At 43.1% G+C, this 27,626-nt stretch overlaps 2 protein-coding genes across 2 annotated transcripts in view; one reads left to right on the top strand and one right to left on the bottom strand.

The window, feature by feature from the left end:
* LOC310943037 (gamma-aminobutyric acid receptor subunit beta-3-like) overlaps positions 1-18,838 on the bottom strand; it is a gene marked incomplete at its 3' end in the record, with an annotated part of 55,985 nt that extends 37,147 nt beyond the window's left edge. Inside the window, exons 1-4 of the mRNA XM_083908528.1 lie at positions 18,789-18,838; positions 7,652-7,699; positions 5,992-6,083; positions 5,806-5,873 (exon numbers count right to left, since the gene is read on the bottom strand). Coding sequence (XP_083764654.1) covers positions 5,806-5,873; positions 5,992-6,083; positions 7,652-7,699; positions 18,789-18,823 — 243 coding nt within the window. The 5' untranslated portion in view covers positions 18,824-18,838. The remainder of the gene's footprint in view (positions 1-5,805; positions 5,874-5,991; positions 6,084-7,651; positions 7,700-18,788) is intronic.
* LOC310943038 (gamma-aminobutyric acid receptor subunit alpha-5-like) lies at positions 11,016-23,679 on the top strand (the record flags this gene model as incomplete). Its single annotated transcript, XM_083908529.1, has 8 exons — positions 11,016-11,124; positions 12,929-12,996; positions 13,878-14,098; positions 14,869-14,951; positions 15,681-15,824; positions 20,587-20,739; positions 21,798-22,009; positions 23,383-23,679. The coding sequence occupies exons 2-8, from the start codon at positions 12,994-12,996 to the stop codon at positions 23,677-23,679; spliced, it is 1,113 nt and encodes a 370-aa protein (XP_083764655.1). The 5' UTR covers positions 11,016-11,124; positions 12,929-12,993.
* Between the last annotated feature and the right edge of the window lie 3,947 nt (positions 23,680-27,626).

Genomic DNA, 27,626 nt, shown 5'->3' with positions numbered 1-27,626 from the left:
CCTTTTACATTATTAATGAACACTTGTTCAAACCAGAGGAAAATCCTCTGTGTGTGTGTGTGTGTGTGTGTGTGTGTGCGTGTGTGTGTGTGTGTGTGTGTGTGTGTGTGTGTGTGTGTGTGTGTGTCTCCTCCAGCTGCTGTTGTCCTGACACACTTTCAGCTCAGAAAAAAGTCCTTAGAGTCGACAAACTGTGAAAGAATGAATGAATGAATGAGAGGCTGTTTGCTCATTAACCGTGTTGTGTTGTGTTGTTGTGTTGTGTTGCGTTGCTGTGTTGTGTTGCGTTGCTGTGTTGTGTTGTGTTGTGTTGTGTTGTGTTGTGTTGTGTTGTGTTGTGTTCTGTTGTGTTGTGTTCTGTGTTGTGTTGTGTTGTGTTGTGTTGTGTTGTGTTGTGTTGTGTTGTGTTCTGTGTTGTGGTGTGTTGCGTTGTGTTGCTGTGATGTGGTGTTGTGTTGTATTGTTGTGTTGTGTTGTGTTGCGTTGCTGTGTTGTGTTGCGTTGCTGTGTTGTGGTGTGTTGTGTTGTGTTGTGTTGTGTTGTGTTGTGTTGTGTTGTGTTGTTGTGTTGTGTTGTGTTGTGTTGTTGTGTTGTGTGGTGTTGTGTTGTGTTGTGTTGTGTTGTGTTGTGTTGTGTTGTGTTGTGTTGTGTTGTGGTGTTGTGTTGTGGTGTTGTGTTGTGTTGTGTTGTTATGAAGCCTAAATCACATATATTGAAGGCCAACGCTGTCATTTAGAGGAAAAAAAAAACGTTCAATCACCAGATATTTTTACTACAGCAGCAGAGACGAGGAGGACGAGGAGGACGAGGAGAAGGGAGGACGAGGAGGAAGAGGAGGATGAGGAGGACGAGGAGGACGGGGAGGACGGGGAGGACCGGGAGGACCGGGAGGAAGAGGAGGACGGGGAGGACGGGGAGGAAGGGGAGGACGGGGAGGAAGAGGAGGAAGAGGAGGAAGGGGAGGACGGGGAGGACGGGGAGGAAGGGGAGGACGGGGAGGAAGAGGAGGAAGAGGAGGAAGGGGAGGACGGGGAGGACGGGGAGGACGAGGAGGACCGGGAGGAAGAGGAGGACGGGGAGGACGGGGAGGACAGGGAGGACGGGGAGGACGGGGAGGAAGAGGAGGAAGAGGAGGAAGGGGAGGACGGGGAGGACGGGGAGGAAGGGGAGGACGGGGAGGAAGAGGAGGAAGGGGAGGACGGGGAGGACGGGGAGGACGAGGAGGACCGGGAGGAAGAGGAGGACGGGGAGGACGGGGAGGACGAGGAGGACCGGGAGGAAGAGGAGGACGGGGAGGACGGGGAGGAAGGGGAGGACGGGGAGGAAGAGGAGGAAGGGGAGGACGGGGAGGACGAGGAGGACGAGGAGAGGACGAGGAGGACGACGGGGAGGACGAGGAGGTATTCCCCCACACTGTGGTGATGTTGGTCTGTCCCTGGAGGACACGCCTGTGCGGGGAAATGACTTTGCCGTGAGACAAATTGCTTCAGAGAAGAAGAAGAAGAGGTGAATGAAAACCTGTCCTGGTTTAAATCACAGATTTTCTCTGTCGACTTTGGTGTGGGAGAGTGAGTGACTTTGGTGTGGGAGAGTGTGTTTTATTTTGAATATCCATTTTGAATATCGCGTCCATATTTGCGATTTTCACATTCCGTAAATGAACGAACTCGTCGCGTACGCAACACGTCAGAGACCAAACGTGAACAAAAGGTGTCGCAGATTCAAAAAGGGGGCGGGGCCACTGCAACCAGCAGAACCAGCTCAGCAGCGCCCCCCAAAGGTGAAATTAAGTTGCACCAAATTTCACCAAACTTGGTGGAAACATGCCGCAGCCCGAGACGAACAAAAAAGTCTGTCGTGACCACGCCTTCAACTCAACAGGAAGTCGGCCATTTTGAATTCTGCATCCATTTTGGCGATTTGTGCGTTTCGTAAAACGAAAGCAAACTCGTCTGAGTGCGATAATCGTAAAAAGATAAAAAAAACCTGGTCAGTTTGTATATGCGACGCATCAAAGACGAAAAGTTACAAAACGGTCCCGCGGATTCTGAAGGGGGCGTGGCCACAGCGACCGTCGCCGCCAAACAGGAAGTGAACGTGTAACTTTGTCGTACGTTCGCCGATCTGCTCGAAACATCGTACGTGACAGGAGAGACGCGCCAGGACAACACCAGCACATGAAAACTGAGTCACAGACACAGCGCCACCTGCTGGCAGGAGGACACACACACACACACACACCACTGTGAATTAGTTATTGTGAATAAAACGCTGTGATTTGTGTCAAAATGCGATCTTTTGTACGAAGAAGACGAGCTGACACTGAGAAAAACATTTGGACTCAAAGATCTTTTCACCTCTTTTATAACAACACCCACACACACACACACACACACACACACACAGACGTGGGTGTTTGATGATGATGAAGATGATGATGTTCAGCCTGTTCCTGCAGCTTCACACACACACACACTCTGACCACTGAGTGTGAATCTACCTGTGTGTGTGTGTGTGTGTGTGTGTGTGTGTGTGTGTGTGTGTGTGCGTGCGTGTGTGTGTGTGAGAGAAGCAGGTGGGGAAAACAAACGCCTCCACATCGCAGCGCTCTCATTTTACACTTTTACGACGACCGTTCCATATCGTCTTCATCTCACTGTTACACAGAGGTTTGTAAATCACTCACTCTGCCACACCAAAGTTTAAATCTATGACAAAAATAAATCCTGAAATATTTCAATATATTTTCACAATAGAAATTCAACTTTTAATTTGAAAACGTCAGCGTTTATGTTTATGGTGGGAAAGTTAATAAAAAGCTAATTTATTGATTGATTAACGTGAGTTACTTCCTGTCAATCAAGACCCTCATTTGCACACGGTCCCTAGCAGAAAGCTAATTAGCCTGAGTTAATGAGTGCTACGCTAAATTCACTACGACCTTCGATTGTCTCACACTCGTCCTTCAGCCTTAAAGGGACACTTCAGATTTTTGACCACACACAATCTATGACGTTGACAATATGTAAACATGCAACATTAATATATCACCACTCACTCTCACACACCAAAGTCCATAGAGAAAACCAGTGATTTTAGCGCACAGGGACACAGGAGCTGCTGGTCTACTGCTGCCTCGTGTGGTCACTTTGTGTCACTGATTTGAAGTGTAATGAGGGTTTTTTGAAAGCCGAATTTGACAAAATCAGTCATTGTAAGTTAGTGAGAGTGAGTGACTTTGGTGTGGGAGAGTGAGTGACTTTGGTGTGGGAGAGTGAGTGACTTTGGTGTGAGGAGAGTGAGTGACTTTGGTGTGAGGAGAGTGAGTGACTTTGGTGTGGGAGAGTGAGTGACTTTGGTGTGAGGAGAGTGAGTGACTTTGGTGTGAGGAGAGTGAGTGACTTTGGTGTGGGAGAGTAAGTAACTTTGGTGTGTGAGAGTGAGTGACTTTGGTGTGAGGAGAGTGAGTGACTTTGGTGTGGGAGAGTGAGTGACTTTGGTGTGGGAGAGTGAGTGACTTTGGTGTGTGAGAGTGAGTGACTTTGGTGTGGGAGAGTGAGTGACTTTGGTGTGGGAGAGTGAGTGACTTTGGTGAGAGGAGAGTGAGTGACTTTGGTGTGTGAGAGTGAGTGACTTTGGTGTGGGAGAGTGAGTGACTTTGGTGTGGGAGAGTGAGTGACTTTGGTGAGAGGAGAGTGAGTGACTTTGGTGTGTGAGAGTGAGTGACTTTGGTGTGGGAGAGTGAGTGACTTTGGTGTGAGAGAGTGAGTGGTTTACAGACGTCTGTCTCACAGTGAAGATAAAGACGTCATACACACGAGCAGGTGATGATTTCATCAGGTGAGCCTTTGGTTTTTGGGCACTAGCAGCCATGTTTTCACCTGAACTACGACTGTAACGCAGGTGTTTTTTCCAGCCTTTACGCAAAAATCACACGGTTCATTTGAATATTAAAGGTGTGTGTGTGTGTGTGTGTGTGTGTGTGTGTGTGTGTGTGTGTGTGTGTGTGTGTGTGTGTGTTGAAATGAGCTGCAGCTGAGAACAGCCGTGGAGACAAAGAGCAGCGTTTATCTGGGCTGTGCTGTTTAAGCACTGCTGTCATTGTAGGGACAAAAGCTCTCATTATCCACTTTACCCTCACAGCAACAACACACACACACACACACACACACACACACACACACACACACACACACACACACTCACTCACTCACACCAAAACAGGAGCTGGCCGTGGTCCTGAAGCGTCCTGCAGACACATGTGTGACGTCCCCCTGGTGCAGCGGCGAGGGACAGACCTCATTAACCATCAGTCCAAGTGTGAACGCCAGACACATCCCATAATAATCACTATCAACCTCTAAAGCCCAGAGAGTCACGTGTGTAGATATGTAGTGTCAGAACGCGCACACACACACACACACACACACACACACACACACACACAGGGTAAAGGTTTGTCTTCAGTGTCTTCAGAGGACACGACCATGAGACACTGTCCCTCATTTCACATGTAATTCAGGTCATGAGCTCATATTTTAGGACAAAACAGTGTGTGTGTGTGTGCGTGCGTGCGTGTGTGTGTGTGTGTGTGTGTGCTCAGCTCTCATTAGTTCATCCAATCAGAGTCTCCTGAGACCGGGTTAAAGGGATATTTCAGGGTTTTGTGACGTCGTCAGTGGTGAAAAACAAGGAAAAGCAGATGTCACTCTCCCACACCAAAGTCCACAGAGAAAATCAGTGATTTTAGCTCACAGGGACACAGGAGCTGCTGGTCCTCTGCTGCCTCGTGTGGTCACTTTGTGTCACTGAGTTAAGTGTCATGTAAATATTCACTAAAATCAGTCATTGTAAGTTAGTGATGGAGGCAGCAGTGGATCAACAACTCCTGTGAACTCCTGTGTGCTGTGATGTTAAAATCACTGGTTTACTCTATGGACTTTGGTGTGGGAGAGTGAGTGACTTTGGTGCGGGAGAGTGAGTGGTTTACAAACTTCAGTTTACACAAGGAAAAGTCTGTGTAACAGTGAAATAAAGACATAAACATGTTCTTAAAGATATTATAGGGTAAAATCTGACACAGATTTAGTGTAAAACGTTTAAATTCTCGTTACAGCGGCGTGAGCAGAGCTCCACTCGTCTCTATCTACAACCACACGAACGAAGCCTTTAACAGGCAGAGCTCCAGTTTCCTGCTGCACTGATGGTAAAGCAGTGTGTGTGTGTGTGTGTGTGTGTGTGTGTGTGTGTGTGTGTGTGTGTGTGTGTGTGTGTGTGTGTGTGTTAAGACTGCACTGTGAGATGAAGATGTTTTACTGCTTACAGGAAACCCAGCCCAGCCTTCACAGCACCACATAATGGCTTCAGAGGAAAAACTGTGTGTGTGTGTACGTGTGTGTGTGTGTGTGTGTGTCATGGTGATCATTCTCATTGTCATCATTCTTTAAACGTAAGAAATAAAAGAATAAAATGGACCTGATGGGGTTTTTAAAGACTGAAGAATGTTGCGTTTGATGATTATTGAAGGATTAAAACACAAACTGTTTCCTCAAACATCAAAATGACTCAGATCATGGAAATGTGTTCGGAAAAAATGTCGAAATGTAACAAAAAAAGGAACAAAATGTAACTCATGCAACAAAGAAATCACAAAAACTCAACAAACCAAAGAAGCGACGCAAACGTGAAGAAGAATCGCGATAAATCGTGACACCGTGGAGCGACTGAGCGGGTGCAGCTCCCCCTTGTGGCACGTGAGTGTAACAACAGAGGTTGTCATGGAGACGCTGTCACATAAACACTCACCATGTTGACTTCTGACACCATGTCTATGCTCGCGACATCGATGCTCATCCCCACGGCAACAGGAGCCCCTGGACACAAGGTAACACACATCAGTGTGTGTGTGTGTGTGTGTGTGTGTGTGTGTGTGTGTGTGTGTGTGTGTGTGTGTGTGTGTGTGTGTGTGTGTGTGTGTGTGTGTGTGTTTACCTCCAAAGTCCGGCCTGAGTCTGATGTCGTAACCTTTGAGCAGTTTGTCCACGGTCTCCTTCACGAAAGACATGTTCCCTGGTTCATTAACGCTGAGGACACGCACGCGCGCACACACACACACACACACACACACACACACACACACACACACACACACACACACACACACACACACACACACACACAATTATCATCAGTGAGCCTGCAGGGAAATATAACCTTGACCTCACACACACACACACACACACACACACACAGCGCGCGCTCACCTTTTAGCGCAGCACACAATGGAACCAACGAGCAGCGCAGAAAACACGCGCAACTGACGAAGCCTGCGCACACCAGACATCCCTGTGTGTGTGTGTGTGTGTGTGTGTGTGTGTGTGTGTGTGTGTGTGTGTGTGTGTGTGTGTGTGTGTGTGTGTGTGTGTGTGTGTGTGTGTGTGTGTGTGCTCAGAGCTGCAGAGGGTCCACGCGCTCCTTCATCCTCACATCACAGTTAATCCATTCATCCAAAAAGAGGAGGAGGATGATGAAGGAGTCAGCTGTATGATGAAGATGACTTCTCTTCTTCTTCTTCTTCTCCTCTAACATCAACACTGCGCTCCTTCATTCAGCCTCACAGTGAACGAGCTTCAGCTGCGCGAGAGCGTCAGTGTTGATATGAGAGAGAGAGAGAGAGAGAGAGAGAGAGAGAGAGAGAGAGAGAGAGAGAGAGTGTGTGTGTGTGTGTGTGTGTGGAGATGAAGCTCCAAACACACGTCACTGTAAAAAAAATCACCCACCAGTAACTGCAGTCTGTGTGTGTGTGTGTGTGTGTGTGTGTGTGTATGTGTGTGTGTGTGCATGTGTGTGTATGTGCATGTGTGTGTACGTGTTTGTGTGCATGTGTATGTGCATGTGTGTGTGCGTGCATGTGTGTGTGTGTGTATATGTGTGTATACGTGTGTATCGGTATGTGTGTGTGTGTGTGTGTGTGTAATGTTCCTGATAAACAGTGAATAAACTAAAGAACTAAGTCATAATATAATAAGATAAAGATCATTTTCATCAGCTTTAAGAAAAGATTCAATAAAGAGTAAAAAAAAAAGAGTTAAATATAAACATTCATGAAGTTATGAAATTAAAAAAAAGTCAAAATATGTGATAAAAACTAGAAAAATATGATTAAAAGTCACATTTAACACTTTAACATGAAAATGTGGTAAAAAATTAACATCTATTATCTACCACAGGAGGGCGCTGTGACCATGTCAGCTCACATCAGGAGACAGAAAGTTCCGGGCTCGAACCTTGAGCAAGAGAGCTAACCACTGAGCTAACCACTGAGCTAACCACTGAGCTAACCACTGAGCTAACCACTGAGCTAACCACTGAGCTAACCACTGAGCTAACCACTGAGCTAACCACTGAGCTAACCACTGAGCTAACCACTGAGCTAACCACTGAGCTAACCACTGAGCTAACCACTGAGCTAACCACTGAGCTAACCAATTTTTGACATAAATAAAAATCAAGAAATTTAGAAAATGGTGAAAATTTCACTGATTTATAATAATAAAATGATCTAAACGACAGGCCTGTGTGTGTGTGCGCGCGCGCGTGTATGAGTGTGTGTGAGTGCGCGCGCGTGTGTGTCAGAGGCTCCGCCCCCTACCTGGTGTCATAGATGGCGAACAGCTTCTTGTTTCCGTCAACAGCATTCCTGAACACAGAGGTGATGACATCATTAATAATGGGGAAGCTCTCACCCAATCAGAGAGCTGCTCCTGTTACTGATGATGATGATGATGATGATGATGGTCTTCATCACACACACATTCATTGATCTGAGATCAGCTGATTTTACCTGAAGGTGACACACACACACACACACACACGCACGCACGCATGCACGCACACACACACAGGAAGAACAACAACAACAAATAAAGGAAAGGATGAAGGAAGGAAGGAAGGAAGGAAGGAAGGAGTGGAAATATGAGAGAAGGAAAAATGAACAACAGAAAGAGGGAAGGATGGTAGACGTAGGAAGGTAAGGAGGTAAGGAAGAATGAGAAAGGATAGGAAGGGAGGAAGGATGGAAGAAGTTAAGGTAGTGAAGAGATGAAGGAAGGAAGGGAGGAAGGAAGGAAGGGAGGAAGGAAGGAAAGAAGGGAGGGAGGAAGGAAAGAAGGATGGAAGGAGTTAAGTTAGTGAAGAGATGAAGGAAGGAAGGAAGGGAGGAAGGAAAGAAGGATGGAAGGAGTTAAGGTAGTGAAGAGATGAAGGAAGGGAGGAAGGAAAGAAGGAAGGAAGGAAGGAGTTAAGGTAGTGAAGAGATGAAGGAAGGAAGGAAGGAAGGAAGGAAGGAAGGAATGGAGGAAGGGAGGAAGGAAAGAAGGATGGAAGGAGTTAAGGTAGTGAAGAGATGAAGGAAGGAAGGAAAGAAGGATGGAAGGAGTTAAGTTAGTGAAGAGATGAAGGAAGGGAGGAAGGAAAGAAGGAAGGAAGGAAGGAGTTAAGGTAGTGAAGAGATGAAGGAAGGAAGGAAGGGAGGAAGGAAAGAAGGATGGAAGGAGTTAAGGTAGTGAAGAGATGAAGGAAGGGAGGAAGGAAAGAAGGAAGGAAGGAAGGAGTTAAGGTAGTGAAGAGATGAAGGAAGGAAGGAAGGAAGGAATGGAGGAAGGGAGGAAGGAAAGAAGGATGGAAGGAGTTAAGTTAGTGAAGAGATGAAGGAAGGAAGTGAAGAGGTGAAGGAAAGGATGGAGGCAGGTATTAAGGACAGTAGGAGGAAGGAAGGAAGGAAAAAAGACTACGAAAACAAAGAGTAATTTTTCAGGTGAATAAATGAGGACAGAGTGGAGACACAGCTCCCCCTGGTGGCAGAGCAGCATAACACACTGAACAACATTCATATGTACAATATTAACGATACGTCAGAATATCGTCATATTATCGTCATAAATCGTCAGAATATCGTGTGGCTGAGTTTCTCCTCACGCGCCTCTGATCACAGCACTTCTCTGTCATCACAGACTGTCCAGTAGGTGGCGCTGCTGCGGGGACTGAGCTGCTGCTGCATCATGACTGAGGAGGAGGAGGAGACGCTGCAGCACGCGCGCGCACACACACACACACACACACACACGGAGGAAGATCCGAGCAGCAGCAGCAGGAGAAGAAGAGGAGGAGGAGAGCGGAGGTTCTGGAGAGAGAAACGCCGCAGCAGGAGCTTCATCACACGGACACTGAGCAGCTGAGTGACCGCTGTGTGACCACGAGAACCGGCGCAGCGCGAGGACATGGACCGTCATCGTCCTGCAGGTACCTGTGCGTGTGTGTGCGTTTGTGCGTGTGTGCGTGCGTGCGTGCGTGCGTGCCTGCCTGTCTGTCTGTCTGTCTGTCTGCGTGTGTGTCTGTCTGCACCTCCTCCTCCTCCTCCTCCTCCTCCTCCATGAGGAGCAGTTTTGATGAAGATTTAGCACAAAGACAAACGCAGACACTTTGTCTCCGTCAGTGTCCGCGGTTTTACCGCGATAAATAATCAAAGAGGAAAAAAAAAAACACGTAGACTGACACGTGAACGTAGAAAACGTGTTCGTATTTGACGTAAACGTCATCGTACGCTTTTATGACTTATTCCAAACGGTTTTATTGTCATAAACAAATCTAAGTTGATCGTCATTAACGTAGAAAATGTCGTCACGTCGTTAGCCTGATAGCATAATTGGCTAAGTCATTGTTTTGGTAATTGTGATATCTGCTGAACTTTACCATGTGTTTACTAAAAAATAAATGTGTTTTTTTCTTGTTTTCCAAAAACGTTCAAATAATGACTTAGGCAACTATGCTATTAGCTATTAGGCTAACGATATGTTTTTTTACGTCAAATGATTGACTGGTTTATTCTGAATCACCACACGGGGGCGCTGTGTCTCTACAGTCACTGCAGAGTCTTTGAAAGACGACGGAATCACACAAAACACTTTTTAACACAATGACGTTTTTTTTGTCAAATCTGTGATTTTTAATGTTTTTTTAGCTCAACGACGTTTAAAAATATTCTGGAACGTGTTTTTTTGTACTTTTTTATCGTATTATTTGTATATATATATATATATATATATATATTGTATATTTGCATTTTTGTATTATTTTGTATTTTTTTGTATTCTTTTGTATTTTTTATATTTTGTATTTTTTGTATTTTTGGATATTTGTATTTTTTAATTTGTTTGTATTTTATGTATTCTTTTGTATTTTTGTATATTTGTATTTTTTTGTATATTTTAATTTTTTGCATTTTTGTATTTTTTGTATTCTTTTGTATTTTTTTGTATATTCGTATTTATTGTATATTTGCATTTTTGTATTCTTTTGTATATTTGTATTTTTTTGTCTTCTTTTGTATGTGTTGTATATTTGTATGTGTTGTAAGTGTATTTATGTTTTTGAAACCATTAGAAAATGTGGATTTTTTTCAGGTTTAAGTAATTTTCGACTTAAACACTGTATTTGTTTGTAATTGAACCTTTTTTTAAATAGAGGAAACATAAATGTGTCAAAATGTGTCATAATAATAATAATAATAATAATAATCACATGAAAACGTTGATTTTTGTAACATTGTGTAACTTTTTGACGTAAACATCAGTGACGTTTGTGTTTCAGAGATAAATAAGAACATGAAGAGAAACTCAGTCATGATGATGATGATGATGATGATGATGATGCTGCACAGGTAACACACACACACACACACACACAGACACACACACACACACACGAATCAAAGACACTGATGTTAATGAATCACAGTAACTGTGTCATGTTTGACGTCGTGCAGAGGAGCAAACACCAAACTCTTCATCACTCTCCCCCTCTCCTCCTCCTCCTCCTCCTCCTCCCCCTCCTCCTCCTCCTCCTCCTCCTCCTCCCTCCCTCCTCCTCCTCCTCCTCCCCCTCCTCCTCCTCCTCCTCCTCCTCCTCCCTCCCTCCTCCTCCTCCTCCTCCTCCTCCTCAGCGTCTCCTCTCAGTCGTCAGAGGCTCAGAAAGAAGCCGGAGCAAACGACAACAGCACAGTTTTCACCAGGATTTTGGACGGACTTCTGGACGGTTATGATAATAGACTGAGACCAGGACTGGGAGGTTAGTGATTCTGACACTTTAACAACAGGAGAGTCTGTAAACCACTCACTCTCACACACCAAAGTCACTCACTCTCACACACCAAAGTCACTCACTTTCCCACACCAAAGTCACTCACTCTCACACACCAAAGTCACTCACTTTCCCACACCAAAGTCACTCACTCTCACACACCAAAGTCACTCACTCTCACACACCAAAGTCACTCACTCTCACACACCAAAGTCACTCTCTCTCCCACACCAAAGTCACTCACTCTCCCACACCAAAGTCACTCACTCTCTCACACCAAAGTCAGGGTTAGGGTTAGCAACCGTTAGGGTTAACCCTAACCACTCTCTCACACCAAAGTCACTCACTCTCTCACACCAAAGTCACTAACTTTCCCACACCAAAGTCACTCACTCTCCCACACCAAAGTCACTCACTCTCTCACACCAAAGTCAGGGTTAGGGTTAGCAACCGTTGCAATTGTTAGGGTTAACCCTAACCCTAACCACTCTCCCACACCAAAGTCACTCACTCTCTCACACCAAAGTCACTCACTCTCCCACACCAAAGTCACTCACTCTCTCACACCAAAGTCACTCACTCTCCCACACCAAAGTCACTCACTCTCCCACACCAAAGTCACTCACTCTCTCACACCAAAGTCACTCACTCTCCCACACCAAAGTCACTCACTCTCCCACACCAAAGTCACTCACTCTCCCACACCAAAGTCACTCACTCTCTCACACCAAAGTCACTCACTCTCCCACACCAAAGTCACTCACTCTCCCACACCAAAGTCACTCACTCTCCCACACCAAAGTCACTCACTCTCCCACACCAAAGTCTCCATCACTAACTTACAATGGCTGATTTAAGTGAATTCAGCTTTTAAAATAGTTACTTTAGACTTAACTCAGTGACACAAAGTGACCACACGAGGCAGCAGAGGACCAGCAGCTCCTGTGTCCCTGTGAACTGGTTTTCTCTGTGGACTTTGGTGTGGGAGAGTGAGTGTTGTTAGAGTCAGTCTCACAGTGAGATAAAGACATTATAGTGTGATTTCTACAGCAGTCATGTTGTTATGAAGAGTGAACCTCATTGTTTCTATAACGGTGCAGAGTCAGAACAAGTGAAGGTCTTTTCTTGTTCCTTCACCATCATGGAGCGAGAGAATCAATCACAGCCTCAGACTGAGGCAGACGTTAGCGTTAGCGCTGCTGCTGAAGCTGAAGCTGCTGCTGAAGCTGAAGCTGCTGCTGAAGCTGAAGCTGCTGCTGAAGCTGAAGCTGCTGCTGAAGCTGAAGCTGCTGCTGAAGCTGAAGCTGCTGCTGAAGCTGAAGCTGCTGCTGAAGCTGAAGCTGCTGCTGAAGCTGAAGCTGCTGCTGTTTTATTCTCACTCCTCACCGTGGCAACAGCAGATAACCTTGAGCTTTTCATGCTGCTGTTTTGTCTCCTCCTCTTTATTCCGTCCTCATGTCTCTGCGTCTCCATGTTGGACCAAAGCACTTGTCCTCTCATAAAAGGGTGTGTGTGTGTGTGTGTGTGTGTGTCACAACCTGGCAACGGTTGCTACGCTCGACAAGAGCCATTATAACACACACACACACACACACAAAAGTAAAAACACAATATTTCCACTAAAGTACTGCTTAATAACTGCAGTAATGTCTGAAAAAACTACTGAGACGTTGCAGTAAAATGCAGTATCTCCATTAAAAAAACGACAAAATGATCAAACTACTGTGAAGTATTTAAATCAGAGTGAACTGATGATCGATTATTGATTATTGATTTGTCTTCATTCCAACAGAGAACGTAACTGAGATCAAGACCAACATCTTTGTGACAAGCTTTGGACCAGTTTCTGATACTGAGATGGTGAGACACACACACACAGACACACAGACACACACACACACACACACAAACACACACACACATTCTTGTACTTGCTGCATACTGAGGACTGCGTTGCTGACAAAGTGAGGACCAGCATTTCCACTTTATAAATCAACACAATTACAAATATCTACTTCATGAATGACATCTATAAAGAAATACTGGTTGCAGTACCATAACATGTCTGCAGGTGGAGCCCCAGAGAAAAAAGGGCTGGAAAACATTTTTTTTTTAAATTATTATTATTTTTTGGTCCAAAATTTTACAAAAACATGTCAACCAAAATTTAAAAAAAAATTTGACCAAAAGATTTTGGTCCAAATTTTGACCAAAAAATGTTCGTCCAAAATTTGACAAAAAATAATTGGTTCAAAATTTGACAAAAAAAATGTTGGTCTAAAATTTGACCAAAAAAATTTTTGTCCAAAATTTGACAAAAAAAAATTTTTGTCCAAAATTTGACAAAACGTCATACTATACTATGTCGTCCAAAATGTGGAAAAAAAAATATGACAAATTGAGTATAGCATGTTATAGCAACCTAAGGAAGTGATTTCAATGAAAAACAAAGTGAGGACCGGCCAAAATGTCCTCACTTTGTTGGTTAAAAACCCTCACTGGTCCTCAGTATGCTGCAAGTACAAGAACACACACACACACACACACACACACTACTACACACACACACACACACACACACACAGTGTGGGAGAGTGAGTGACTTTTTGGTGTGGGAGAGTGAGTGACTTTGGTGTGGGAGAGTGAGTGACTTTGGTGTGGGAGAGTGAGTGGTTTACAAACTTCAGTTTCAGGAAAACAAAAGAGTTTGTTACTTAAGCCCCGCCCCTCTCTGTCGTCAGGAATATACCATCGACGTGTTCTTCCGTCAGTCGTGGAAAGACGAGCGTCTGAGCTTCAAAGGTCCGATGGAGATGTTGCCGCTCAATAATCTTCTGGCCTCAAACATCTGGACGCCCGACACCTTCTTCCTCAACGGGAAGAAGTCCATCGCCCACAACATGACCACGCCCAACAAGCTGCTGCGCCTCAAAGAGGACGGAACGCTGCTCTACACCATGAGGTACGCCCACCTGAGGGGGCGGGGCCACAGTGACCCCCGGTGGACAAACTCAGGCACTGACTCAGAGCATCAATAATCCTCCTGTTTTAAAACAGTGATTCAGTCACAGAAAAGAGAAATAATCCTTTAAAAGAAACAATCACAGGATTTAAACTCATGCTTTTGGTTGTTGGTCAATAATCACCTGCAGGTGGCGCTAAACTCTGACCTAAACCTGTGTGTAAATGAAAATACTGCTTTAAAAACAGAGGAATTTGTCGTAAAAGATGAATAAATTCTTCTTATTTATTGATTTCATTGAAATGTCTTTGTCTCACTGTGAATTAAGATTATAATCTGTGAATGAGATTCTTCTGCACAGATTTAATCTGTGAAAAATCTTCACAGACACCGTCAGTGTGTGGCCACCAGGTGGCAGCATGGTCACTGTATTACAGAGAGGAATGAAGGGAAACATGGAAGATGATTATGTTATATTGTGTTATGTTATGATATGTTATGTTATATTATGTTATTAAATTATATTATTTTATGTTATTTTATTACATATTTTATGTTATGTTATAATATATTATTATATTAAATGTTATTATATTACATTATATTATATTATGTTATATTATATTGTTTACTATCATATTATATTACATTATATTATATTATGTTATATTATATTATATTGTTTAATATTATATTATATTACATTATATTATATTATATTGTTTAATATTATATTGTATTGTTTAATATTATATTATATTGTGTTCCAGACTGACGATCTCAGCAGAATGTCCCATGCAGCTGGAGGATTTCCCCATGGACGCTCACGCCTGCCCCCTGAAGTTTGGCAGCTGTAAGTGCATCTATTTTCATTTCTGTGTCTTCATTCAAAAAAAGAATCCAAATAAAAATGATAATTATAGTAAAAATGTTATTAGTTTATAAACTAAACACGTATTTTATTTTGTAGGGTAATAATATCACACATAAACGTTATAGGACACTTTTATTTTGAAGGGGTTATAAAGTTGTTTCCGATCAGGAGAGAAAAATGTAGATGTGGGCGGAGCCTAAAAGACAATTCTGCAGATTTGATTTTCAAAATAATCTCCTGAACATTTAGAATCATCGTAGACTCTTTTATTTTGGTGATTCTTTTTTTAACGATCGTCTGTGACGTTCGGTTATTTATCGTTAATTATTTTTGTGAAACGAGTAAAACTTTTACAAAATAAAAGTTTATTTTTCTATTGAATTCAATTCTATTGATGACTGTGATAAATCGGTGATTTGGTGACCTTTGACCTTTGACCTGATTTCACCTTTGATCAAATCTCAGGTTAAATTTAGGCGCGCTCAGGTCAAAGGTCAAAGGTCACGGGAGGTTAGATTAGAATCTGGGATTAAGAGTTAATTTGATTAAGCCGAGAGAGACGTGAACAAACTGCTCCTCCTGCTGGACGACACGGGAACTGCAGCTGTGGTCATTTACATGAAAACCTGTGGTATTGATTATCGATGATTAACGAGTGATTATTGATTATTGATGATTGATGAGTGATTATTGATGATTGGTGATCAGATGCGTACCCAGTGTCAGAGGTGGATTATACGTGGGATGAAGGAGCAGCTAAATCTGTGGTGGTGGAGAAGGACGGATCCAGACTGAACCAATATCATCTGATAGGACAGACGGCCGGGACAGAGGACATACACACCAGCAGAGGTGAGTGTGTGTGTGTGTGTGTGTGTGTGTGTGTGTGTGTGTGTGTGTGTGTGTGTGCATGTGTGTGTGTGTGTGGACAGCAACATCATCTTAGTTTTGTTGTGATGCAGCTCACAGTTCCTCAACCTGCTTCAAAGTTCCTTCAACGTTCCTTCAAAGTTCCTTAAGAGTTCCTTCAACATTCCTTCAGAGTTCCTTCAAAGTTCCTTCAAAGTTGCTTCAGATTTCCTTCAAATTTCCTTTAATGTTCCTTCATCGTTCCTTCAACATTCCTTCAGTTCCTTCAACGTTCCTTCAAAGTTGCTTCAGAGTTCCTTCAAATTTCCTTTAACATTCCTTCAGAGTTCCTTCAAAGTTCCTTCAACGTTCCTTCAAAGTTCCTTCAGAGTTCCTTCAAAGTTCCCTCAACGTTCCTTCAACGTTCCTTCAACGTTCCTTCAGAGTTCCTTCAACATTCCTTCAACGTTCCTTCAGAGTTCCTTCAACGTTCCTTCAGAGTTCCTTCAAAGTTCCTTCAGAGTTCCTTCAGAGTTCCTTCAACGTTCCTTCAAAGTTCCTTCAGAGTTCCTTCAGAGTTCCTTCAACGTTCCTTCAAAGTTCCTTCAACGTTCCTTCAGAGTTCCTTCAACGTTCCTTCAAAGTTCCTTTAACGTTCCTTCAGAGTTCCTTTAGAGTTGTGTCCAACATTCAACTGTGTCCACAGAGAGGACAACACTGTCCAACACTCACACACACACACACAGAGTTGAGACCTCGGGTTAATCCTCCACACAAACACCATCAGTCTTTGCATAAGATGATGACATCACAGATGAATGAATGAGTGAGTGAGTGTGTGAGAGTGTGTGTGTGTGTGTATATGTGTGTGTGTGAGAGTGTGTGTGTTTAATAAAAAGAAGAAAACACGATAATTACAGAGAGAAGAAGAGAGGATGGTGGGAGGAGCTGTAGGTGGAGCTGTAGCTGTGGGTGGGAGGAGCTGTAGGTGGGTGGAGCTGTGGGTGGGGCTGTATGTGGAGCTGTAGGTGGAGCTGTAGGTGGAGCTGTAGGTGGGTGGAGCTAGGCGTTGAAAGGCATCTGCTTAATACTCTTATGTAAAACAGAAGTGTGTTTGTGGCACAATCGTGATGGACTAGTTCTTCATTCATTCATTCACTCATTCATTCACTGCAGGTTACTGGATTAAATGGTGCGTTCACTGACCTGATCCTCACCATTTATAACACAGACGTGATAATAGAATTATATTATAAGGTGTGGGAAAAAAATAAATTCAAGTCACGATACATGATATTATCAAGGTACGATATTATCACGATATTCAGGTCACAGTGTGTGAGGAAACTACGGCGTCAGTCATTGGTCTGTGAAGCGTGACCTTGTTAAAGGCTTCAGAGAAACTAACACAGACCTGAATTAGAATAATCTCCATTAAGTGTCCTGTGTGACGTTTAAGGACACGGCTTCATCTGCTCAGACGCTCATGTGTGTCCTTAAATAACTCTAAAAGTAGATGAGGACAGAGACCATCAGGTCCATCAGGTTCATCAGAGACCATCAGGTCCATCAGGTCCATCAGGTTCATCAGAGACCATCAGGTCCATCAGGTTCATCAGAGACCATCAGGTCCATCAGAGACCATTAGGTCCATCAGAGACCATCAGAGACCATTAGGTCCATCAGAGACCATTAGGTCCATCAGAGACCATCAGGTTCATCAGAGACCATCAGGTCCATCAGGTTCATCAGAGACCATCAGAGACCATTAGGTCCATCAGAGACCATTAGGTCCATCAGAGACCATCAGAGACCATTAGGTCCATCAGGTCCATCAGGTCCATCAGAGACCATCAGAGACCATTAGGTCCATCAGAGACCATTAGGTCCATCAGAGACCATCAGAGACCATTAGGTCCATCAGGTCCATCAGGTCCATCAACGCAAGAAGATCACTGCAGTAAATGTTGTTTACATTCAAAATATTCAAAAGTCATCAATAAAAAGTCTCAAAAACAGACTGAAAACAAACTACAAAGTAAAAAAAATAGAAATAAACCTAAAACTAATAAAATATACGTAAGTCTACGATCTACATCACATGATCACGTCTTTATCTTCACTGTGAGACAGACTTTAACAACAGGAAACTGAAGTTTCCCACACCAAAGTCACTCACTCTCCCACACCAAAGTCACTCACTCTCTCACACCAAAGTCACTCACTCTCCCACACCAAAGTCACTCACTCTCACACACCAAAGTCACTCAATCTCTCACACACCAAAGTCACTCAATCTCCCACACCAAAGTCACTCACTCTCTCACACCAAAGTCACTCACTCTCACACACCAAAGTCACTCGCTCTCTCACACCAAAGTCACTCACTCTCCCACACCAAAGTCACTCACTCTCTCACACCAAAGTCACTCACTCTCCCACACCAAAGTCACTCACTCTCCCACACCAAAGTCACTCACTCTCCCACACCAAAGTCACTTACTCTCCCACACCAAAGTCACTCACTCTCACACACCAAAGTCACTCACTCTCCCACACCAAAGTCACTCACTCTCTCACACCAAAGTCACTCACTCTCCCACACCAAAGTCACTCACTCTCTCACACCAAAGTCACTCACTCTCACACACCAAAGTCACTCACTCGCTCACACCAAAGTCACTCACTCTCACACACCAAAGTCACTCACTCTCTCACACCAAAGTCACTCACTCTAACACACCAAAGTCACTCTGCTCTTTAAAAATATTTACTTTAGACTTAACTCAGTGACACAAAGTGACCACACGAGGCAGCAGAGGACCAGCAGCTCCTGTGTCCCTGTGAGCTGAAATCACTGGTTTTCTCTATGGACTTTGGTGTGGGAGAGTGAGTGGTTTACAGTGGTCAGTTTGTAGCGTGTAAATGAGAGGATTAAAGAGGTTGAGCAGCAGAGTGAGGACTCACCAGTTCACCAGCATGGCGGCGTTATTCCCCGACATAAAGGGAAGTTCACTGCAGACGTTGGGGAACATGGTTCCTTGGCAGAACAGAAGGATCCAGCAGGAGAACATGTTCCTCCTCCTTCCTCTGCCCTCAGTCCTGTCGGCGTCCATTCATCAAGGTCAAAGGTCAGAGTGGTGGAGTCATGAGGGCGTCAGGAGGCCCGGGCGGAGACCGGGATCTCCTGATGCCGCCATGGCAGTGGAGCGCTCTGTGGTTCTGTGGTCAGCAGGGGGCGCCACCTGCGGATAAACAACAACGACTTTTACTTCACGTCGACTTCTCCGGCGGACGCCGGCGCAGCAGCGTTCTCCCGTTCCCGTCGCACTGCGCTCAGTCGGCCCATCGGGAATACGTCGCCGTTAATCCACCAGAGGACGTAAAACAACAACAAAACAACGCAAAGAAGAAGAAGAAGAAGAAAAGAAAAGAAGAAGAGGAGTTTGCACTCGTTCACTCGCTCCCTCCATCACAGCAGTGACCGTCGCTCTGAAACACCATTCTTCATGTGTGTGTGTGTGTGTGTATGCGTGCCTGGATTGGCAGGATGGAGTGGGCGGAGCTTAGAGCCCTCCCCCCCCCCCCCCCCTCCCCTCACTGATGGCAGGATGCAGATTGTAACCGGGGATTAGGGAGCTTCAAAAATCCGATTTTGCTCCGAGAAAGCCTTGTGTATTAGTGTGTGTGTGTGTGTGTGTGTGTGTGTGTGTGTGAGGGGGAGAGAGAGAGAGAGAGAGAGAGAGAGAGAGAGAGAGAGCTTGTGCTTTAGTCACTGTGTTTTTTTCATACTTGACCAGTGAAGCTTTAAAGCCTCAAATGCAATCTTCACTGTGTCACTGAATATTGTCCCCCCCCACTCCTCTCTCCCCCCCCCTCACCCTCTCCCCCCCCTCCTCACCCTCTCTCCCCCCCCCTCCCCCTCCCCCCCCCCTCAGGATTTAAACCCATGTGTTGTCTCAGACATCAGCAGCAGAATCATCTATTCTCGTGTTCTGGCAGCGATTAATTCTGCTTTGTGCTCATTTTTTTTTCGCTCTCATAATAATGGAATTCTTGTCTCGGCTGAATCTGAAACTCTGATGATTTCATTAGTGAAATTACAGCAAAAAAAAAAAAAAGATAATATTACAAATATAAATATCTGGAACAGGAAAATTTCACAATAATAAATAATATATATAATATAAATAATAAATGTCTAAAAGTCATTTTAAAAACATACATTTGTTAAATTAAGACAATTGTTACAAAAATATTGTCATTTCACAAAAACACGTTCCATATTTCATTGTATTTTAAAATTACAATAAAGTACAAAAAGGTGTTTAGGAAAAAATATATTTTCTCAAAGCTACAAATACTTCACCTTTTAGTTAAATGACTAAAAAGTGTTTAAAAAATGTATTAAATGACTTTCATTAGCAAATAAAATCCTTTAAAAATGTCTTTAAACATTATCTGCTGTTACCAAACAACTAAATATATAAACATGTATATGTATCTGTGTATATATATACATATTTCTACATATATGTATAAATACACATATACATATACACACATATATAAATAAATAATTTTTTGGATTATTTCTTTGATTTTTCTGTCTTTAAATCTGCATGAAAAGAAAGAAAAAGACAAAGATTTTTTGCTTGATTGTTTCCAGTTTCACAGTCAGATTAAATTGGATTATTATTGCTTTAATCACGTCCTGTGAGGTGAACGCTAACGTTTGCTCATCCCTGTGTTTCCCTGACCTCAGGTCAGTACACTGTGATGATGGCCCACTTCTACCTGAAGAGGAAGATTGGATATTTCGTCATCCAGACGTATATGCCCTGCTTCATGACCGTAATCCTGTCACAGGTTTCCTTCTGGCTCAACAGAGAGTCGGTTCCTGCGAGGACAGTCTTTGGTGAGTCTGTAAAAACAACAGTATTTAGTATTTATCTGTGTACTATTACTGACATGTTGAGCACAGGGATGATGATGCAGCTCAGCTCCTTTATAAAGTCTATTTGAAGCAAACGCAGTTGTTTTAGAGCATTGGTTCTCAAAGTGCGGCCCGGGGGCCAATGGCGGCCCACAGAAACATTTCTGGCGGCCCCGCAATGAATTACAGTTGATAGTTTTAATCCAGGAGCTACTAAGCTTGTTAAATGTTTATTGGACATTACTGGATACAGACCAATAAGTGTAAACAAAAATACTGGGTATTTACCTGGTTTCTATATGGTGAATTTTAGTGTATTATTGGGTTATAAGCTGGTAATAAGCAGGTAGCTACAGCCCCCAATTACTAGCTATTTACCCAGTAAATATATGGTAACAGAAATGTGTTACTTGGTATTAACCTGTAATTAGAAGGTAAGAACAATGGCCAAAATACTGGGTAATTACACAGTAAATTATAAAGCATTATTATATTAACGCTTAAATTACATTATATTAACGCTGATATTACTTAACGCTAAACTGTAGAACTGCAATCTGGTCATTAAAATTATTACAAATGGGATTTATTTCAGTTTTTTTTTCCTTTGCCGACCCTCAGTCCAATGTTGGGTTCCTAAATTGTCCCTCAGGTATCAAAACTTTGAGAACCCCTGTTTTAGACGATAGAGTCGGACAACGGGGAAGAAATCTGATTATTTACTGAAGATGAAGCAGAAAAAGTAGGCTGCAGTACCACTGATAGACACAGAGGGAGACAGAGAGCAGCTCTGTTGCTGTGTGTACAGTGTGTCAGTACCAGGAAGTAAAAGTTTATATTCTCTACTTAAAGAGTGACGTTTGTGGACGCTGGTCCTCAAACTACAGAGTAGACAAGAATGTGTGTGTGACAGTGCATGACTCATACATGCTGTAGTTTAACATTATTTCCATTTAATGTTGAAAATAATCTGTAATCTGTGACACTTTTTAGAAATATCACTTTAAACGTGGCTCCACCCCCTTGTTCGCCCTCTGCAGGCGTGACCACGGTGTTGACCATGACGACGCTCAGCATCAGCGCCAGGAACTCTCTGCCTAAAGTGGCCTACGCCACCGCCATGGACTGGTTCATCGCCGTCTGCTACGCCTTCGTGTTCTCGGCGCTGATCGAGTTTGCCACAGTCAACTATTTCACCAAGAGGAGCTGGGCCTGGGACGGGAAGAAGGCTCTGGAGGCGCAACACCCCAAAGTACGTCAGATTATACGCTCAAATACGCATAATATTTATTTGCTGTTGTTGTAACGGTACAAATTGTTGGGTATAGATTGTTGGGTAATGTTCTAAATCTTTGGGTCATGGTCTCAATTGTTGGGTAATAGTCTACATTGTAAATTGTTGGGTAATGGTCTACATTGTTGGGTAATGGTCTAAATTGTTGGGTATAGATTGTTGGGTAATGATCTACATTGTTGGGTAATGGTCTAAATTGTTGGGTATAGATTGTTGGGTAATAGTCTACATTGTAAATTGTTGGGTAATGGTCTAAATTGTTGGGTAATGGTCTAAATTGTTGGGTATAGATTGTTGGGTAATGGTCTAAATTGTTGGGTAATGGTCTAAATTGTTGGGTATAGATTGTTGGGTAATAGTCTACATTGTAAATTGTTGGGTAATGGTCTAAATTGTTGGGTAATGGTCTAAATTGTTGGGTAATGGTCTAAATTGTAAATTGTTGGGTATAGATTGTTGGGTAATGGTCTACATTGTTGGGTAATAGTCTACATTGTTGGGTAATAGTCTAAATCCTTGGGTAATGGTCTAAATTGTTGGGTCATGGTCTAAGTTGTTGGGACTAAATTGTTGGGTAATGGTCTAAATCTTTGGGTCATGGTCTAAAGTGTTGGGTAATGGTCTATATTGTTGGGTAATGGTCTAAATCGTTGGGTATAGATTGTATAGATCTTTGGGTCATGGTCTAAAGTGTTGGGTAATGGTCTAAATTGTTAGGTCATGGTCTAAATTGTTGGGTATTAGTCTACATTGTTGGGTAATGGTCTAAATTGTTGGGTAATGGTCTAAATTGTTGGGTAATGGTCTACATTGTTGGGTAATGGTCTAAATTGTTGGGTAATGGTCTACATTGTTGGGTGATGGTCTAAATTGTTGGGTAATAGTCTAAATCAATAGTCTAAAAATTGTTGGGTAATGGTCTAAATTGTTGGGTAATAGTCTACATTGTTGGGTGATGGTCTAAATTGTTGGGTAATGGTCTAAATTGTTGGGTAATAGTCTACATCGTTGGGTAATGGTCTAAATTGTTGGGTAATCGTCTAAATCGTTGGGTAGTGGTCTACATTGTTGGGTGATGGTCTAAATTGTTGGGTAATCGTCTAAATCGTTGGGTAGTGGTCTACATTGTTGGGTGATGGTCTAAATTGTTGGGTAATCGTCTAAATCGTTGGGTAGTGGTCTACATTGTTGGGTGATGGTCTAAATTGTTGGGTAATGGTCAAAATTGTTGTCTAGTGGTCTACATTGTTGGGTGATGGTCTAAATTGTTGGGGCCCCCTGGTGGTCACCTCTGAACTTGCTGTCCCACTGTCACCCGTCTCTCTCTGCAGAAACGTGACCCCATGGTTCTGTCGAAAAAGCCCAACAACGTTTGCTCGGCGGGCGGCGGCGGCGTCAACTTCACGCCCAACCTCACCAAGGACATCTCCATCTCCACCATCTCCAACATGACGTCGGTGCAGCTCCGCACCGCCGAGGCCAAGATGGCCGACCCCAAGAAGACGTACAACAGCGTGAGCAAGATCGACAAGATGTCGCGGATATTGTTCCCCGTCCTCTTTGGAACCTTCAACCTGGTGTACTGGGCCACGTACCTGAACAGAGAACCCGTGGTGAAAGGAGTTTAGAGTCTTTTTTGATGCGTACAAGTTTTGGACTTAAGGTCTTGAGAAAAAAGAAAAGAAATGTAAACAAATATCTGCGCTTGAAGAACAAAAACTATACTCAACTATCTAATTCAAGCTCTCTGAATGGATGCAAGGCTGCGACAGAATCTCCTTCTCCCTGATCTTCACGGCCTGAAAAACTGCTTTAAGACTTTAAAACGGACGAGAGCGCGACTGCTTTAGCTTCTTCATCTCATCTCTGCTGCAGTTTTGCATGAAAACGCAACCAAAAAAAAACCAACAAAAAACCTGACTCTTATTTGTCTTGAATACGACGGCGTGTCGATCGCTGCTTCACCACCATCATCATCATCACATGCTAACGCTATGACGCAAACAAACTGCAACACAGCACGAGTTTGAGTTTGAAAAGTGGATTTTTAAAGAAACTCCTGTGAGTCTCTGGAGCTTAAAGCTGCGAGTGCATTAATAATTGACTTTTCACGTCTGTTATGTTTCTCCTTGTGTTGCAGCGAGCGCTCGAGCGTCTCTGTTCGTCTTTACTCCAACATTCAAAGCTGCTGCTGCTGCTGCTGCTGCTGCTGCTGCTGCTGCTGCTGCTGCTGCTGCTGCTGGTTTCCCAAAACACCTCCGACCGTCCAGGATGAATTCTGCCTGAAGCTTAAAACGCGGCAGAATCTCAGCTTCATTTAGAGGCTATAAATCAAATCAGACCTGAGTCTAAATTTAAACAACATTAAACATCTGCAGGTCAAAATTCATCTGCCTCTAATTCTGGACACGTTTACACAACAGCAGAGGAAGTAAATATTTATATCGAATACACATATAATTGTATTAAAAACAAAAAGCCAGAAATATTTCCGATATAATATATTCATATTTGTGGCTAAAGAAGGATGTTAAATATATATTTCAGTTCAAGCTAAAAAAAGCTTCCTTTTGGCTCCAAAAGCAGCTACAAATGCTAGCAATGCTAGCTGAAGTCGTTAAATGCTAGCAAGTCAGTTTTGTTCCTTAAACACCTAAAAACAATAACATTCATGGTTTATACTTTAAATACTGTGATTCCATATATGTTGATGTTCTCATGTGCTAGCAAAGCAAGCTAGTGCTAATGCTAATCCTCATTGACAGTAGTTCCCAAAAATACTTTTTCTGGTATTTTCTGATCGATATTTGCTAACTTTATTTCATTTAATTCAGTTTTACTTTAAATTTCTGTTTAGTTTTTTTTATTCAGTTTATCGATCATTTAATTTATTTTACTTCACTTTCACTAAAGAAGGAAAGATATTTGATTTTGGAAACTGCTACACATGCTAGCAGTGCTAGCTACAGTTATAAAAACATGCTAGCGGGGCGTAGTGTAGTTCCTTAAACGTCTAAAAACAATAACATTTTTCATTCATTGTTATTCCTCAACATTATTTATTCCTAAATGTTGTATTTTTAACAGCTTGTTTTCTCTCATGAACCTGCTACACGTGCTAGCAATGCTACAAGTATTTCTTCTAAAAACTATATATACATATTTATGTTTACGTTTACCGACAGCTAAGTTTTTGGTCCGAGAAGGCGCTCACATGCTAGCAATGCTAGTCGTTATAAAACAGATCAAATTTAACCTGATTGTAAATGTTCAGCATGTAGCTAAGTAGCACTAACACTAGCATCTGTTTAGCATGTGTTTAGCTTCCTGGTTGTGGCTCACGTTGAGGTAAAGGAAGCTAATTTTTAATGCTAACGACGTCACGAGGCCTTGAAGCTACAGCGATGTTTTTGGGAAACCAGGTGGAATCATGTAAATAAAGAGCTTTTCTTTGACCAAATGAACCTTTTTGCTTTGTCACGTTTGCATTTTAAAGCTTTAGACGTAGAAAAAAGAGCCAAAGTCTGGAAGCGACTTGTTGTGACGTCTTATTTCTGAATGTTTAGCGTTAGCGTGTCTCAGCTTACTTTTCCTTCCCGTCGCTTGTCGATCGGCACAAACACAAACTGCTTCTAACGGATTCTCCGCCTCTTTATTTCTCTGGAAAGAAGAAACGAGCAAACGTTATCGCGGCGTCACGGCTGGAGCCCGCCGCAGCGCCGCCACGTGTCAGACGTGGTACTGCAGCGAGACATACTCAGGAACTAAAGGACGCCAACGCTCAGATGATGATGATGATGATGATGATGGGAGCAGAGTGTTTTCCTAACCTTTGAACAGTGAATGGTTTGGTGTAAAAACGGTGTAAATAAAGACGACATCAGCTGCAACTGGACCTTCACTCTTTATCTCACTCTGAAATATTTGTGACCAGTTTTTCTCACTTTAACCTGAGGTTTGTTTGAGCGCAGAGAGAAAGTTAAATCAGCTGAAAGGAGAAAGCATCAGATCTGTGTCTGCTGTCGCCATGACAACAAAGTAGAGATAAACAGTCTCTTACGTACGTGAAGACTCAAAACCTCTGAGATACTTTCTTAAAACTACGAAACACAAATATCGCACAAGTTTGATAGAGTTTAAATAACACGAGGATTCGTTAATGCATCGAGCATCACATGGAACACGTGTTCAGAACAAATGCTAATTAAGCGCACATATTAGCGGCTAACAGAAGGCTAAACCTGTTTGTAAACGACCTGCTGTTAGCATTGAGCTCAGAACACTGATATGTTGCAAAGTTTTAAGTCAAATTTCTCATTTCTCACTCACTCTCCCACACCAAAGTCCATAGAGAAAACCAGTGATTTTAGCTCACAGGGACACAGGAGCTGCTGGTCCTCTGCTGCCTCGTGTGGTCACTTTGTGTCACTGAGTTAAGTCTAAAGTAAATATTTTAAAAGCTGAATTCACTAAAATCAGTCATTGTAAGTTAGTGATGGAGGCAGCAGTGACACAGAGTGACCACACGAGGCAGCAGTGGATCAACAACTCCTGTGAACTCCTGTGTGCTGTGATGTTAAAATCACTGGTTTACTCTATGGACTTTGGTGTGGGAGAGTGAGTGACTTTGGTGTGGGAGAGTGAGTGACTTTGGTGTGGGAGAGTGAGTGACTGGTGTGTGGGAGTGACTGACTTTGGTGTGGGAGAGTGAGTGACTTTGGTGTGGGAGAGTGAGTGGTTTATAAACCTCAGTTCACACAAGGAAAAGTCTGTTTGACAGTGAAGATAAAGACGTGAATGTGTGATGTAGACATCGTAGACTTAATCTGATGCAGATTTTATCAAGTACAAAAGTCTTCAATTACAGGAAACTGAAGTTTATAAACCAGTCACTCTCTCACACCAAAGTCACTCACTCTCTCACACCAAAGTCACTCACTCTCCCACACCAAAGTCACTCACTCTCTCACACCAAAGTCACTCACTCACTCTCCCACACCAAAGTCACTCACTCTCTCACACCAAAGTCACTCACTGTCCCACACCAAAGTCACTCACTCTCTCACACCAAAGTCACTCACTCTCTCACACCAAAGTCACTCACTCTCACACACCAAAGTCACCCACTCTCCCACACCAAAGTCAATTACTCTCCCACACCAAAGTCACTCACTCTCTCACACCAAAGTCACTCACTCTCTCACACCAAAGTCACTCACTCTCTCACACCAAAGTCACTCACTGTCCCACACCAAAGTCACTCACTCTCTCACACCAAAGTCACTCACTCTCTCACACCAAAGTCACTCACTCTCTCACACCAAAGTCACTCACTGTCCCACACCAAAGTCACTCACTCTCCCACACCAAAGTCACTCACTCTCCCACACCAGCAGCTCCTGTGTCCCTGTGAGCTAAAATCACTGGTTTTCTCTATGGGCTTTGGTGTGGTAGAGTTAGTGGTTAGCGTACTCTAGAGCTAAAACAACAAACATGTTACAGTTTATTTTCCTTGAATCTAATTATATCATTGTTAATCTAAGGTTTATTTCAGTAATAGATGAGAAAACAGAGG

Source organism: Microchirus variegatus, assembly GCF_963457635.1.
Source record: "Microchirus variegatus genome assembly, chromosome: 22".
Taxonomy (NCBI): domain Eukaryota; kingdom Metazoa; phylum Chordata; class Actinopteri; order Pleuronectiformes; family Soleidae; genus Microchirus; species Microchirus variegatus.
The sequence above is the reverse complement of the archived record's forward strand: the minus strand, read 5'-3'. Positions and strand labels throughout refer to the sequence as shown.